This window comes from Sylvia atricapilla, chromosome 1 (assembly GCF_009819655.1).
Source record: "Sylvia atricapilla isolate bSylAtr1 chromosome 1, bSylAtr1.pri, whole genome shotgun sequence".
NCBI classification, from domain to species: domain Eukaryota; kingdom Metazoa; phylum Chordata; class Aves; order Passeriformes; family Sylviidae; genus Sylvia; species Sylvia atricapilla.
In genome coordinates this window covers 133,496,364-133,512,913 of record NC_089140.1, presented here as the reverse complement: position 1 = coordinate 133,512,913, position 16,550 = coordinate 133,496,364, and the positions used below count along the sequence as shown (strand labels likewise).

At 36.5% G+C, this 16,550-nt stretch overlaps 1 protein-coding gene across 1 annotated transcript in view; it reads left to right on the top strand.

The window, feature by feature from the left end:
* Window positions 1-13,358, top strand: part of LRP12 (LDL receptor related protein 12) — a 50,946-nt gene extending 37,588 nt beyond the window's left edge. Inside the window, exons 5-7 of the mRNA XM_066334731.1 lie at window positions 4,538-5,639; window positions 6,491-6,623; window positions 10,131-13,358. Of these exons, the coding sequence (XP_066190828.1) occupies window positions 4,538-5,639; window positions 6,491-6,623; window positions 10,131-10,994 (2,099 nt within the window). The 3' untranslated portion in view covers window positions 10,995-13,358. The remainder of the gene's footprint in view (window positions 1-4,537; window positions 5,640-6,490; window positions 6,624-10,130) is intronic.
* Window positions 13,359-16,550: the final 3,192 nt, after the last annotated feature.

The following is a 16,550-nucleotide window of genomic DNA, read 5'->3' as shown; positions in this document are numbered from 1 at the left end:
ACTGGGGGTCTTTCCTGTGTAGTCAGCTCAAGGTCTGTTGAAATCAGAGAAATTTCAGATGCGGTAATGTATTTCGATCCCGTGCACAATTCGAATATTCAAAGTGGGAGTAACAATAAGCAGATTGAACGGTATTTGGGAAGAAAAGGTTAGCCAGTAGTAGTAGGCACCTGGTAGTTCTTTTAACATAATAAGGTTTGAAATGTTTTCATCAAACTAAAATGAATTTGTTAAAGTACTTGGGTAAACTTCTGTGTATTGTAAATACAGTGAGAGAGTAAAGAAATAGCAGGGGTTTTTTTTACATTTCTCACAGAATTTGCATAATTTTTCCCATCTCCAGAAGGCATACTATCTTCTAAACAATAAACTTAACCCTCCCCCCCACATTAATATGATAGATTAATCCAGCCAAGTGCAGACGTAATTCTGTACATGCAAAATTTTTGTTGTATAGTTACAGGATGTGATGAAAACTAGTTACCCATATTGATAGTTTGAGACTGTTTTGTGAGCCATTCTTGTTCTATTAGAGGCTCCCAAGGGAGAGGAGGAAGCCAGTTGTGGGTCAAGACTAGTTCCAAACTTTTCCTGGCTTTAAGAGTTATTGCAGTTTTATGTAATAGCATGATTATGGTGTCCACATCATGATCATCCTGAATACTGGATTAGATTTTTCTTGGTTTTCACAATGATTTCATGTTACCTTGCTCCCTCCAAGTGTGGTTATAGCCACTCACTGGCCTGCTCCAAATCTCTGTGCACATCGACTTTGGACTTTTCCATTAAACAATTCATACTTGTAAACATATCCAATGCTACCCAGCCTTCAAAACTGTTCCAACAAGATTCAGTAAATCTGCCCCTGATTTCCTTTAGTCTAAGGTGTATTTACTCCTGGTTTGTACTCTGCACTCTTCTTACCTAGTAGCTTTCTCCACTACATTAGTCTCTTATAAATAAGTTTCCAAGCATGCTTATGTCTCTTTCACTGTTCTCAAGTTGACAAAAAAGCTCCTTTTGTGGTTCAGCTCCTTGCACTTCAGCCGGTCTTGAAGAAGTAATACAACCTTGCATTTGATGCTGGCCCAGCTTTCAGGGCAGTGTTCTACCTGGGTTTTGTGCACTGTCTCACCAAAAAGTGTGTCAGGGAGAAGAAGCCACTGGCTCATCAGTCATCCTGTGCTGCCAGTAGCCCAGGTGAACACTGTTACCCTGTGTCAGGCATCAACTTCTGCCCTTTTCACCTCCCTCTCGAAGTAGGTGCAGAGGAAAGGCAGCATTCCTTCCTAAGGGGTTTTTAGAAGGAAGTATACCTTGGGTAAGAGTGTGGAATAGGTAGGGGAGGTAAGCAGTGGGCTTTTGTAGAATTTTCCTGAAAACCCTTTCCTCTGTTTTTTCTGATCTTGAGAGAATTTCATTATGTAACGCCTCTTGGAAGAAGCTGTTACATTTTCAATAATAAGCAGTTTTTAATGCTAATTGATTTCTTCTATTTTGTGTTCTAGATTAGAGTGCTTAAGACTTTAATCCTATATTTATAACTGTCCTTTTTAAAAGAAATAAATTTTATTTTGGGGAGGTTTGTTCATTTTTTAACAAACAGGCCTTACTGAGACTTTGGCTTGAGATTGCTCCCTATGTTTGATACAATACTTGGGAAGTATGTCACAATGTGGTATGAAAGGTGAAATTGTAGTATTTCTGTGATCACAGTGGTCTTTTAATGTTCTAAACTAACCTGTATATAGGAGAAGGGTTGACAGTTGCTTTAATAATAATCTGCTAATTTCTGCCTTTGAGTGTCAAAAAGCTCCTGGAATGCTAACACTTTTGCCATGTGTTCAACTGTGCCATTATGTTTGGTTTTGCCTCATCAGCATCTGGCAGTAGTGCTCAGATTAACACCTCAATAGATTATTTAATTCAGTGTTTTTAAGGCTATTCTCAAAGTTGGCAGGTCATCATAGAAAAAGGGAAAAAGCATAATACATTAGTTACTTGGATGCAAGTTAGGCCTATCTGTGCTGGAATGATAGAAATACTACAAATTCCAAGTGCAAAAGTGACCATTAGGGAGCCTCATGTTTTTAAAATCTGATGTGGAAGATAGGTCATGTGAATTGTTTGAATTAATTCTTATTTAAAGAAAATAATAGGTAAATATTTATATGTAACTTAAAACAAACCAATAATAGGAAAGAAAAAAGCATTACAGGTAGGAAGGGTACTGGACTAGAAAGCAAATTTTGTGCCACTTTTACTTGTCTTTCTTCACTCTGTCTTCCTCCCACTACTTATCAGTTATCAGCCTTTTTAATTATGGGAATTGAAATGGGAGAGAGCTGACTAATGGTGATGTAGAGTGGAAAATAAAGTTATCAAAGGCACAGAGGTCAATGGCCACTAAATGCAGGGAAGAATTGTGTTAGTCTTTTGGCTACAACTGTATATGGGTGCTGCTAATAATGATCTTGTGCTATCCTGAAGTCTTTTGTGGTACAGCTCCCAAAGTTAGTCTTATTTAGTACATCTCTTATGATTTTAAGACTCTGATTTTTGATTCATAGGCAAATTTTCTGTGTGTAGAGATTGCAGAATTGATAATTGAGAATGGTAAATCAGGATCAAGTATTCAAGCTCTTTTCTGGGATGTTTAAAAGCTTGTAGAAGGAAGAGCTTGGTTTGAAATTGTATCCTGTTTTGTTACTGCAGTATTGCCATCAATATTTATAACTCAATGTTACAGCTTTTTTCTCAACCTCTTCCAGGTTCTGCAATGCAGAAGGACTGAGCTAGATTATAATCAGTACTTGAACAGGTTCAATGATGCATATTCTACTACCTCCTACCTACTATTCTATTCCCTCCACCTGTGGAGCATTATCATTCAATGTAGATAGGACTAGTGTAGCAGTTCAGTTTTACAGGTTTTAAATCTAAGGCCAAGGTTCCAACTTCGCCATGCTAATATTTTGAACCATATGTATGTGTATGAGTGTAATATATATATATATATATATATAAAAATACTTGTATTTTTGTAACAGAAGATAGTACCATTTATCCTTCATCTGTTCTTCGGGTTTGTTTTAGTGAAATGAACATGTTCTGAAAATGAGTCACTCGCAGCACATACCTTTTGCTCGCCTTTCATTCTTCAGTCTTCAAAGGCAAATTTGTAAACTTAAACATTCTTCTGCAGTGCTTATAGCATTTATCACTCTCCGTGATTTAATTTTTTCTTGCATTCACTTTTTGAAAGCCTTAGCATTTATGAAACTTAAAAATTATGTGTTGTACTTTTCTAAAGAAAAGTTATTTTAAGTTATTTTTCATGCTTTCTAGGGTACATTAAAGTAGAAAAAAAGGAAAACAGAAGTAAGATATGACTTGACCTATCACAGCAGATTAGTTGCAGGAAGAAAAATTCAAGCTAGCTGTGAAAACTTTTATCATACTGTATAGTAAAGCACTGGGACTTTAAAAGTACTTGATTGGAGAAGGCCCTTAAGTGCCTAATCAAACACCAGTTGGCCTTGTTTTGAGAAGATGATTGTATTAGATGGCCTTCATTCCAATCCAAGTTGTTCTCTTGTGAAAAAAAGGTAGAACATGCTTCTCCTTGGAACATTAGGATTTCAGTGAGTTCATCATGCTTTCCCATTTCCTTGTTAAAACCTTGGGTATAATGTTCCTTAGAATGAATGTATATTTTTTATGTTTATTTTCTGAATTACTGCTGTGTAGGACCATCTGCATTGCAGACTTGTTTTAAATATTTTGACCATGACAGTATGTTTTATAGCAAATTTTACAGTCTGTACTGTGGTTTGTAGAAATAGCAGTGATTGAAAATGATACAGCAGTGTTTGACTCAGCTGAATTTTGCAGAGCTGAAATAACTTGGATCCCAGGTATGCTTCTTTGTTCAACATGGCTGGAACTTTAAAAAGTAAAGGCAAGCATGCGTTTTTGCATTTGCTGCACTCCCATCTTAGTTGCTGCAGGAGAGGCAGGAGCAAACAGTGGGAAAAGGAGAGAACAGAGGTTTCTTTCTTTAGTTTGCGGTAGTAGGTAACCTTCAGCTGTCAGCTTCTCTCTTGTCTTAGATCCTTTGGTACAAAGTAGGAACCTCCAAAACCAGAAGAGAGTCTGACTGCTTTTCTGGGAAAGAATTTGAGGAGATAACTGGTACTGCAGCACAAAATGTTTCTGTATTTTGAGTGATAGATGAGAGAGTTACTTTTAGCATATTGGAAGTCAGATTTCTCAATAGCTGTTAATGAGCATTGTTTTCTTGCTTGGGTTAAAGTTATTTGACTGAAATCAGCTAAAGGTAAGGTTCATGCTGATGTGTTGATGGAATTTTGACTTGAAAAAACTGTTTTGTCTTGAAATTTGATGAAAGTTGCCATGGTTTAAAGACACCTCAGGCATTTGCTTTGCCCTTCTGAAGTACCTGGTGCAGCAAATGAATATGCAACACCAACCATAAAGTGCTAAAGTCTAAGAATTTTTTTCTTTTTGCTCTCAGGGAAATCTGATGAACCAAGTTGTGATTGTGACCAGTTTCATTGTGCTAATGGAAAGTGTATTCCAGAAAGTTGGAAATGTAACAATATGGATGAATGTGGAGACAACTCAGATGAAGAAATCTGTGCCAAAGCTAATCCTCCAACAGCTTCTTCCTTTCAACCTTGTGCAAACAATCAGTTCCAGTGTCTTTCCCGCTTCACCAAGCTTTACACTTGCCTTCCAGAATCTTTAAAATGTGATGGTAACATTGATTGTCTTGATCTGGGAGATGAAATAGACTGTGATGTGCCAACATGTGGGCAGTGGTTAAAATACTTTTATGGTACTTTCAGTTCTCCCAACTATCCTGACTTCTATCCACCTGGCAGCAACTGCACCTGGCTGATAGACACTGGTGATCATCGCAAAGTAATCTTGCGATTCACCGACTTTAAACTTGATGGTACAGGTTATGGAGACTATGTCAAAATATATGATGGATTAGAGGAGAATCCACGGAGGCTGTTGCGTGTACTGACAGCTTTTGACTCTCATGCTCCCCTCACAGTTGTTTCATCCTCAGGACAGATAAGAGTGCATTTTTGTGCTGACAAAGTGAATGCTGCGAGAGGGTTCAATGCAACCTATCAAGTTGATGGCTTCTGTTTGCCCTGGGAAATCCCATGTGGTGGAAATTGGGGGTGCTACACAGAGCAGCAACGCTGCGATGGTTACTGGCACTGTCCAAATGGAAGGGATGAAACCAACTGCACCATGTGCCAAAGAGATGAATTTCCCTGCTCTCGAAATGGTGTTTGCTACCCTCGTTCAGATCGCTGCAACTACCAGAATCATTGCCCTAATGGTTCAGATGAAAAGAATTGTTTCTTCTGTCAGCCAGGCAATTTTCACTGTAAAAATAACCGCTGTGTGTTTGAGAGCTGGGTTTGTGATTCTCAAGATGACTGTGGCGATGGGAGTGATGAAGAGAATTGCCCAGTCATTGTGCCGACTAGAGTGATAACTGCAGCTGTCATAGGGAGTCTTATCTGCGGATTGCTGCTTGTCATTGCACTGGGATGTACTTGTAAATTGTACTCACTCAGGATGTTTGAGCGAAGGTAAGTAGAACTCAACTTTATTAAACATTTTGGTGTTTTCTGTTGTTTTTACTTAAAGTAGTTTTATTGCCATATGGATATCATTGCACATGATAAAAATATTGCTGCTTTTTCTTTGATAGTAAAAAGAGATTAGTTAATCATAGAGTTATCAGGTTGGAAGGGACTCATAAGGAATATGAAGTCTAACTCCCTGCTTCTTGCAAGACATCTGAAGCTAAACCTTGCTGAGACCTATGGATGAGCATTGTCCAGATGCTCCTTGAACTCTGAAGGTTGGGTGCCATGACTCAGTTCCTGGGGTGCCTGTTCCAGGGACTGACTACTCCTCCAGTGAAGAAAAAAGGATAGAAGTATTCTGATCACTTCACTGTAGAGCATTAAAGTTTTCAGATGGCATTACCAGAAAGGAATTGTGGAGAAACTGCAGTTAATTAATTTACAATTTTTATCATGGTTCTTTATATAGCATCATGTTTCTTCTCTTGTAGGCTAGTTCATACCAGGATTACATATCCTTCAATCTTTTACAATAATATAAATGCTACTCATGGTGCTTTTTATATTTAGCCCATGGGTTTGGGCTGGTTTGTTTGTTTGTTTTTAAGAAATTTATTGTTGGGTTGGTTTTTTTGCTCACATTTCAGCTGGACAGACTCACAGGAATGGCTTTATATTCTTTGCCAATTAAATTTCAATTAAATTAGCAAAACTTCATCTTCTGAAATTTTTTACTTCAGATTATAGTAGTCTGATGTACTTTCCCTCTTAAATATATATATATATATATATATATATAAATGCATAAATCAATGTCGTATGTATTCTGAAATTTCTTTTCTCTTTGAAAGATCATTTGAAACTCATTTGTCAAGGGTTGAGGCTGAACTGTTAAGAAGAGAAGCTCCTCCATCCTATGGACAATTAATTGCCCAGGGTTTAATTCCACCAGTTGAAGATTTCCCTGTTTGTTCCCCAAATCAGGTAAGATTTCAAAATAGCAGGCAGACCCTTTAAATTTTAAGGAGACTGAAATAAAGATATTTTAACTTTCATCTGCTTCATTTTCCTCTACAGCATTTCTTTTTTCTCCTTTCAAGTCAATAGTGTTATACAAATGATTAGCCCTTGAATGAAATCATGATACAGTAACACCACAGTTTCTTTTGCAGGTTTTTTTTTGTTGATTATGCCAGTAATGTACACTGGAGAGCCCCCTCTTGCATGAAAAGTAATAGATTGGTAGATCTAATTATATGTTCTGTATTACTGTTGTGAAAGTAAATATTGCAAGATGGCACTTTGTGATTTGGGAAAGACCTAAACTTCTAATGCACAACGGTAGTTCATGTGCGCCATGTGTAGGTGCCTTCATGCCTGCTGTGCATAATGAGATGATGGACAAGGGCAGGGTGTAGTACCACATAGAATTATCATGAATGAGTAACAAAGCAAAAGCTAGTAAATGGCAGTTAATAATTTCTATTCATCCAGATTCAGAGATGGATGATTAGTGCATTTCTTACTTGGTTGATAATTTCTTTCAAAAAAACTTTTTAAGTAGTTAAAAGTGTCTTTTGGTTATAAAGCTCTTGCGAGAAATAGAAGAAAAGTTTAAGTCTGGGAATCCTGCTGTGCTCTATTAGAGTTGGCATTAACTATATTGTGTTGGAGTTAATACAGCAAAGTTTATTTTGAGAAAAAATTACATTACTATCACATGTTCTTTCATGCTCACATGTTCACAAGCAAGTGGGATCTGTCACAAAAGATTTTGCAGAGGAAAAAAGGAAAATAAATTGCGACTTGCATGAGAGGCTTTAAAAAAAACATTGTAAGGATTTTTTGGATAGCTAAATTAATACTGAACTTCATTAATGAAGTTAATAAATGTCTGTAGTGAAGACTGAAGTCCCTTGTTCTTTTTTCAGTGGGTTACTTTGGTTATAATAAAGATCAGTATGTTGCTGTTTCAAACCAATTCTGTATTTTACAAATTTGGCTTGCTCTCCCCTTTTCCACAAAGATTAACCTGCACCAGTTTATGATAGATCTGTGTTCACAAGTCTCTTGAGATAGGGTTGGCTCAAGAAAGTCTCTTTGAGACAGTGCAGTTGTCATGCCCAGATATGTAAATCCTGTAGTACAGGTAACTTCCAGGAACAAACTAGTGTTTCCTGCAGATGCCTACCATGTGGGACACTTCAGGTTTTGTCTACATGAATATGTGTAGAAAAATTACAATTGTTAGAGAAACCTATCTTGCTCAGACCCCTTTTTCGTCTTGAAATCCCATAAAGGTGATGTCAAGATCTTGGGATTTACTGCAATGAGTAGAGGGTGGGTAAACTGTCCTCACAGAGACGACAGTTCTGAAAAACCCAGACATGTAGTGTCTGTAGTCAGACTAGTACTGGAGCTTTTAAAAATCTGTGACTACAGAAATTTTCTTTACTCTTTAGTTTGACTTAAATTGAATTAACCACTGTTTCTTTGGATGCATTTTAAGTTCATTTCAGAATATATTGGAATTATATGGAATTATATGGAAGTTTAATTACAAAGTTTTTTTTAAAAAAAAACTTTGTAATTAAACATAATAAAATGTAGTTGCTTCATAGTATTTCTATGTAATCATGATTTCACACTTGATAAAATATTGATGCATGTACAATAGTTTTGAACAGTGACAGTGTTACTGAATTCCCATTATGAACACCAGTATTTCAAATAAGACTTGTGGCCTTGAAAACTGAAGTAACTATACTGAGCAATTAACTAACGTAGAAATAAGAAATGAGCAGGCCATCAAAAGTAATGAAAATGTCATTCTAGAACATTGATGCTTCCGAGATAAAAACTTTACTCATATTTAACCAATGAAGTTGCATTGATTAAAACCCTTGTTCTTCAGAGGAGACAACATTAGTAAAGACTCGAGGCAATGTAAATTGAATTCTGTAAATTATAAAACTCGGTTTTTAATATGGTAAAGTGTTGGGGAAGGGAGTCAGTATTAAGTCAGGGTGTGTTAAAATTTGTCTTCAGCAAAATACTCAAATTGCAAATCTGTGTAGGACTGAAGATTCAAGCTCTAGGAATGCTCAAGCTGTAGGAATGAATGCTAGATGCTCTAATTTTAGTGTAGTGCTTTCTGCCTAAAGTGATAGATGCCTTCAGAGCTGGACTTTCAAAGATAAGTAGCAGTCTGTTCAGTAGCTTTTGAAAGTAAGGCTGCTGTACACACTTATTGCATGCTTGAACTCAGTCATCCTGTGAGCTAAGGGAAAGGAAGAGGAAGGTTGTGCATGAAGTGTTGTTCAGATATTCCGCTGTGTTGTTTCAAGGATGGTGGAAGGGAGATGAACATGACAGCATGAGGGCACTAAATTTCAGTTTTTATAAATGAAGGGAAAATATTGCATATATGTTAAGGGCTTAATTGGGGAATGGGTCTTCTGAAGAATATTCTACTTTTTTGCCATAATCTTTATGAAAAGTTGTGAATATGGGCTTTATCCTCTAATTAAAAACATTTGTGAATATTTATAGAATGATAGGCATTTGAAAGATCTTCTACCCTATTTGAGAATTGAGCTACTTAGCTGAGGCAATGTTTTCTCTTAAATTTGAGTTAGGGATACCCAAGACAAAGGAGTTTGTTTTACCTTATAGTTAAAAAGTTTTAAACAGGAAAAATCAGGCATGCGTTCTTCTGTAGCTGGATAACTGGAAAATGTATACTGAATTTGGGAAATTTATAGTTTGGAACACATTAGATAATTTTATCTAAACAGAAGCATTAAAGCATTTTGAAATTGGAATTAACTGATTATACCAGAAAGGGGGAGGAAAAATGAAACTATAAGCTTCTGTTGTAGAAGATACTTAATTTAGTCCTTTTGAGGCATCCCTATGGTAGTGGATAAAGAAGGTGGCCTGCCACCTTTGTTAAGTCTTTCTGGAAGGCTTTGTTTATGAATCCTAAACTTTTTGAGGTGTGTTTCTATGTGCTGTACTTGAAAACCCACAGTGACTACCTTTTTGGTAAGACTGTAATAGATTTTGTATGCCTGCTCTCCTGGCTCTGTGGTTGTACTTTTCTTTAGTCAGTGTTCCGTATCCAGGCTATAGTGCCTTGTTTTTCACATTGTCTTTATTTAGAAATCCTTGATTAGAGCAGAAATGCACCTTATATAGAAGTCATTGCTCTTTTATTACCTTTTTGTATGTATTTCCACTTAAATTGCCTGTTTATAATGTCTTTTCCTCTAGAGTATCTATACTTTTGTCATGCCCACTTTTTTTTTTTAATAGCCTATTGCTACGTATACCAGATCCTTATTAAGAAAGATGCAGCATTTTCTAATATTTAAAATTCTACATTTAACTTCTTTAAATTCTGTTTTGCACAATAGTTATCATTCTTTCTTTGCTAGAACAGTACCGGCAGACTGTCAATGCTTGATTGTTGCTTGTCTTCTCATGTAGGCTTCAGTTCTGGAAAACCTGAGGCTGGCAGTACGATCTCAGCTCGGATTTACCTCAATCAGACTTCCTATTGCTGGCAGATCAAGTAACATTTGGAATCGAATTTTTAATTTTGCAAGGTCACGTCATTCTGGATCGTTGGCATTGGTCTCGGCGGATGGAGATGATGTTGCCGGCCAAAGTACTAGTAGAGAAGCTGAAAGAAATAATACTCACAGAAGTTTGTTTTCAGTTGAATCTGATGATACAGACACAGAAAATGAAAGAAGAGACACAGCAGGAGCAGTTGGTGGTGTTGCTGCCACCTTGCCTCAAAAAGTCCCTCCTGCAACAGCAATAGAAGCCACAGTGGGAGCATGTGGGAGTTCCTCTGCTCAGAGCAGCAGTAGCAGTACCACGGATGGTGGAAGAGAAGTGACAAGTGTAGAGCCCCCAAGCACAAGTCCCGCACGCCACCAGCTCTCGAGCGCACTAAGCCGTATGACTCAAGGCTTACGCTGGGTACGCTTTACTTTAGGGAGATCAAGCTCAGTCAATCAGAACCAAAGTCCTTTGAGACAGCTTGATAATGGGGTAAGTGGAAGAGAAGAGGATGATGATGTTGAAATGTTAATTCCAGTCTCTGATGTAGCATCAGACTTTGACATGAATGACTGTTCAAGACCTCTACTTGATCTCAGCTCAGATCAAGGACCAGGGCTTAGACAGCCTTACAGTGCAACACATCACAGTGTAAGGTCATGCAGTCGAGATGGCCCCTGTGAGAGCTGTGGCATCGTACACACTGCCCAGATACCCGACACTTGCTTAGAGGCAACAGTGAAAAATGAAACTAGTGACGATGAGGCATTATTACTCTGCTAGGTACGGATTGTTTAGGAAAGATTGTGTACAAGTTGGAGCAATATCTGTCATTGTTTTGTACTTCACAGTTAAAATTAGTTTTTAGTTTTAAAAAATCCAGGACAACATTATGTTAAAGCTTTTTTTAGCCTGTGTGGTTGATTAAACTTTTCTTATACTGGATGACATTATGGAACTATAGGAGTGAACATTTTAATGGCTCTGAATACACAATGTATGTATCCAGTATAATCAGATTACTCTTTAAACTGAAGTTTTCCCAATTAGTTTCAAATTTAGTTTATCTTGGTACTATAGTTCAAACTCAAAACATGGCTGCTCAAGACTTACTGGCTGCCTCTTTAACCCCATATTAACAGGTGAATTTGTACAGAATTATTTTCCTTTAGGACTTGACTCTGTTGTATTATTGCCAACATATATGTAACTTAATATACTAAATACTGGTAAGGATTGTTAATGTAAAATATGTACTTTTCTTTGAGTTTATTCAACACTTTGTCTAAATATTCTTGAATTTCATCATAATGTGAACTTACTTAAAGGGAGGAGAAACTTTCTCCAGGAGCATTCTTTTTCTTTCAGAAGTACAAAATGCAATGATATATGAAATTATTTAGGCATAGTAGATAAACTGATGGCAAAAGCTTTTTTAGCACTGACTTTCCTAAACTGCAGTCTAATATGGTACAAGCCAAATAGTATGTAAAATCCCCAGTCATTAGTCTTTTTGATTTGAAGTAAAAAAGGGCCGAAGATATTACAATATGTATTGGTTCTTTAAATATCCGGTATGTACAAATACACTACAGAATAAGTTCCAACTGGTAATAGATCTTTCCCTAATACTATAGGGTATAAGGCTTGTTTGGACTCAAGGGATTTGCACTAAAATCATATTAAGGTCTCTAATGAGCTTAGTGCACAAGCACTATCACTTTAAGTACTATTATTGTCTAATATTGCAATGGCTATATATTTCCATGGCTCTTTTCTTGGGGTGTTGGCGTTTTTGTTGCAATTGAATTTGCTTTACTAATTCCCTATTTATTCATTGTATTTAAAAACTGGTTTACTCGGTCACAGACTGGTTGTTTAAAAAAAAACCAAAAGAAAACCCATTTAGTGTATTTTTTTATGATATTACATGTTGGAGCAAAACAGATCAGTGAGAATAAAAGCTCATAACTTCCAATTTTGTGATAAGCAGGTTAATATGTGGCTACTAGTGTGACAAGAAGAAACTACACCTTTTAAAAACAAAACTGTCAACTACTGTTTTATTTATTCTTTGCCAGTCTGTTTTTAGTAGGCTTAAAGATCCAGTATGAAATGTATTTGTGTGTGATTGTATGCTATTTATTAAATTTTAAATACTTTGTTGAATGTCATTTTAAAGCATGTTTAAAGTCTTGTGCATTTCTGTCGTGTTATGCTGTCAGGCAGAACTGACTAAAATTTTAATATGTATCAAAATTAAATTGAATTTTTGTTATGTTTTTGAGGTACTTTTAAAGATAAATCCAAGGTCTGTCTGGCTTTTTATTTTTTTTAAATCCTCATCTCTGAAGTACAAATCACATGCAGAAGAAACAAACAATTGAATGGATTCCAAAGTGTATATATATCTTCTCCCTCTTCTCTTCATTCACAGACACTGGGATGAGAAAAATAAATGATTTTACCATCTGGTTGATTTTTTTATGAGAGTTAGCAGGTAAATTCTGAGTTCAGGATGCAGTTATGTAGATTTGTGCTTTTGAGGAACCTTATGTGCAATACAGTTGTAAAAGATTTTATTACAATGACCCATGCGGTTTCAGAACAGATCACATCACACGGGTACCAGATCAGGTACAAGTTGGCCCATAATTACACATACTCAAGTAAAAGTCATCAATGGCCATTTTTATTCACATTGAATAATATCTAAATCTGTGGGTAATCTTTAGTCTGATTTCAGTAGCGTTGCTTATAGAGCAGGCAGCTTTGCAATAGGAACGTGGTAACACACCTTGAAGTATATGTGAACAGTATGTCCTGGTATAAAATACTGGGTTTTTAAACCTTCCTAATTAATTGTCATTAGAAAGTGGTTGTGGAAATGCTTGTCCCTGAGGCAGATAAATTTTAAAGAAAGAGTCTTCACAGAATACCTTCGGTGTTTAACACACATAGTGATCTAAATTTGTTCCATTAGATGCCCCAAAATAGCATGTACCTATGGACTCCATATTGCAGATGTAAAAAGAACACAATGTTTAATTTGTTTTAAAGGACAAATGCTACACATTTAACTGAGAAGTTGGATTTGGTCGATAATTTGGAAAATTGTAAATAAAATTCATATTTGTATGAGGTGAATTTGTTGCAGTGATTTTTTTTTCTTAATGATATTAAAAGGAGTGATTGATTTTTCTTTTGAGCAATGTGTGAGTGGTTGCATTTGTTTAGTTTGTTTTTATTGAGGTTTCTGATAAGACATTACTACCCTGTTTCTTTCTATGCTGGAGAGCTGGAATTAGTGTTTCATTTAATTGATTCTTGATTTAGCTATGCTACAATATTAGGGCAGTTTGAAAAAAAAAAGTCAATTATTTACTGTGGAATTATCTTGTTTTCTGTAATAAATCACTTTCATCTGCCAGCTTTGAAGAATCTAGGTTATTTTTACACAAGTTTTCTCCTCAAGTTATTTAAACATGGAAAGAGTTTGTTGTCCTTCTTTTTCACATACCACATTTTTTGTCATTTGATTTGCACTGAAACATTGAGGGGGCTGACTGAGCTTCAGATGGTGCAAGGGCTTGTTTTCTTTTCAAAGTTCATTTTCAGTACAAGTTCAGCAAGCGTTGCTGATAACTCTTCTTTCAAAACAGGTTGCTGGAGCGGATGCTGGAATTAGTTACTGTATTTTGTGTTCCACTTTCCGCCCAAATGCCAAAGCATGGACTTGTGCCAGAGCTTGGATTCAGTCCGGGGAAATCAAGTTCAGGTTGGGACAAAAATACTGTTTCAGTGAAGTCTATATAATAAATATTCACTGCGCATCAAATAATGGCTTTTCCTGTTGGCATGAAGTTTTGCTTCCTTTCTGAAAAGTGTTTCATTCTCCTACGTGCATCTCTAGATACTCAGCTGTGACAGTTGTCCTGAGGAAGCGTTGCACATTTCCCATAAATCTTTGTTTCAGTCAGAAGTTTTAATTTTCCTCCAGTTGTGATGAAGCTTTTTGTGAAGTGTTTTGTCAGTTTGTGGGGGTTTTTTTGACTGCATTTCTTTCCTTCCTCCCTTGTGAATTTTTGAAAATAAGCAGTTGGTAACTGAATTCCTCCAGAACATTAGCTGCAACTCAATTGCCCAAAATGGGATGTGTTCTGAAAGGACAAGGGAGAAGTGTCTTGTTCCTTTGCCAAGTCACCAAAAGTACATAGAGGTAAGCAGGTTGATAGTTAAAATTCTTTCCCTTCTATCCTCCACTGGGATTTCATTGTTGTATTTAGCTTTTCCTTCATTCAAGTAAGTTAAAGTTCATAATTATTTGACTTGATACAAAGAAGTTTTATAGCACAACATTCATGTCAGTATGTCTAGTTGAAGTCTCTGTTTATATGCAGTATCCACTGTGTGGTGAGTAGTAACTTGGGGGAAGAGAATGTAGTATTCACTAAACTGAAATATTACCTAAGAATTCAGATGGACAAGACTCCTCTCATCATTGTTGGAGGAAATAAGAGATGTCACTCTGAGCAGTGTCAGTCAGTGACTCCTAATCACATTTTGAGAAAAGGCATTTACAGTAAACAGAATTTAGCTAAACTTTGTGAATATCCCGGCACAAATTAGTGCTTGTGATATTTTTACATGCACACTGAACTCCAGGAGAAGAATCTAGCTTTCACATTTAATTTCTCCTCATGACCAAGTTGCATCCTGTTAATCAAGGAACCAACTAAAAGACTCAAATGCAAGTGAGGTTTTTCAGATTGAGATTTTTTTTCAGATCACAGTTAACCTGTATGCTGCTTCTGCAGGAAGGAAGTGGGTGGAAAACACAGGAAAAAAATGAAAAGATGAGTCACTGGATTTTGAATTTGAAATTTAGAAAGGTTGTAGTGAAACAGATGAGAAACTCTGAAGGAATATGATTGTATTACATTGCACAAAGGAATTTTTTTGAGACAATTGCATGAGACCTTCCCAAAAATGTCATAATGGGTAGGACATGTAAAATCAGGAACATAGAAAGAAAGGACTTAGGGTTCAGTGTGAACTTCTTAACTGATAATAAGGGTTTCTTATGCAAAATGTAAAGGACAAAGAAATAAACTTGTTTCAGGGAATAAGGGCATGATCCCTGAAATAAGCATACATTGTGCATATTATCTAACAGAGGCAGGTTATTCAGAGCAGACATCTCAGATTTCATCACAGCATTGTTGACTTCTGTAGTTACAGAGGTTTAGTAGAATTGCTTTTGTACCTTTGCAATGAAATAATTGTGCATTTCATGATGAAGGTATGCCAACAGAAATTAAGAAATAGATTTATCTGCTTCTCCAGGTGTATATAATTGAGGAAAAACAACTGGTAAAATGTATTGGTTTTAATCTGTTGTCTTTCCTGTGGTTAGTTAAGAACCACCTTGAACAGCCACAGTTGGAGGAAGAAATTCTGGTGCACCAGAGGAAAAACAGGAGCAATATACAGGATAGTGAGGAATGACATAGACTGACATTGTATTTTTGCAGTGGCATGGCAAGGAACAGAAATGTTCAGTTTTGCTTTCTCTCACCTACTGTGTTGGCCAGCAATTATAGTTCTGACTTTGTGTTCCTTCAGTAGATGATGAGTTTGAGAGTCGGGGAAAATACGGCTAAAATTTTGCAGTGTTTTTTAGATAATGCATCTAAGAATCCATTTCCAAAAATAACCGATCCCTGTGTTTCATTTGTGGTTTTGTTTCTTGGAGTTTGGAAAAATCCCACTAAGAACTTAGTTTCTTTTTCTGAGATTATACACCAGGAAGTAACTGACAGGTATGATGGGGGATTTTTTCCCAGAGCATTGTGAGGATTAGAATTTCACTGCCCGAGTTAAACTGTCACACATATTTAGAAAGTGGACTTTTTATTGAACCCTTATTGAGCCAATGAATACTGAAAAAACAAAGAGCACAATATGAAGGTTTCTTAGTTGCTCCTGTGCTGGATTCCTGGTCTTTCTTTTTTCTTTGTTGGTTGTACAGTCCATGGTTCACCATTTGTGTTGATCAAAGAGGAGGAGGCAGTTGGCATTACAGAAATGAGAGAACAGTCACTACTTATCGTTGCTCTAAAAAGTAGGATGGTCTTCAGCATGTGCACACCTTTGGCTGGCTTCCTTTGTGTGGGACCCAAGGCTGGGTGCTAATGGGCTGCACCACTGCTAATGTATATGCGGAAAGACTGTCACTAGGATCTTGGATGTAAATATGCTCTCCAGTATTTAGGAGAGCATATTTGTAATAGTTCCAGTGATGTGGAACTAGAGGATTGAACTCCTTTCTTAATGTTC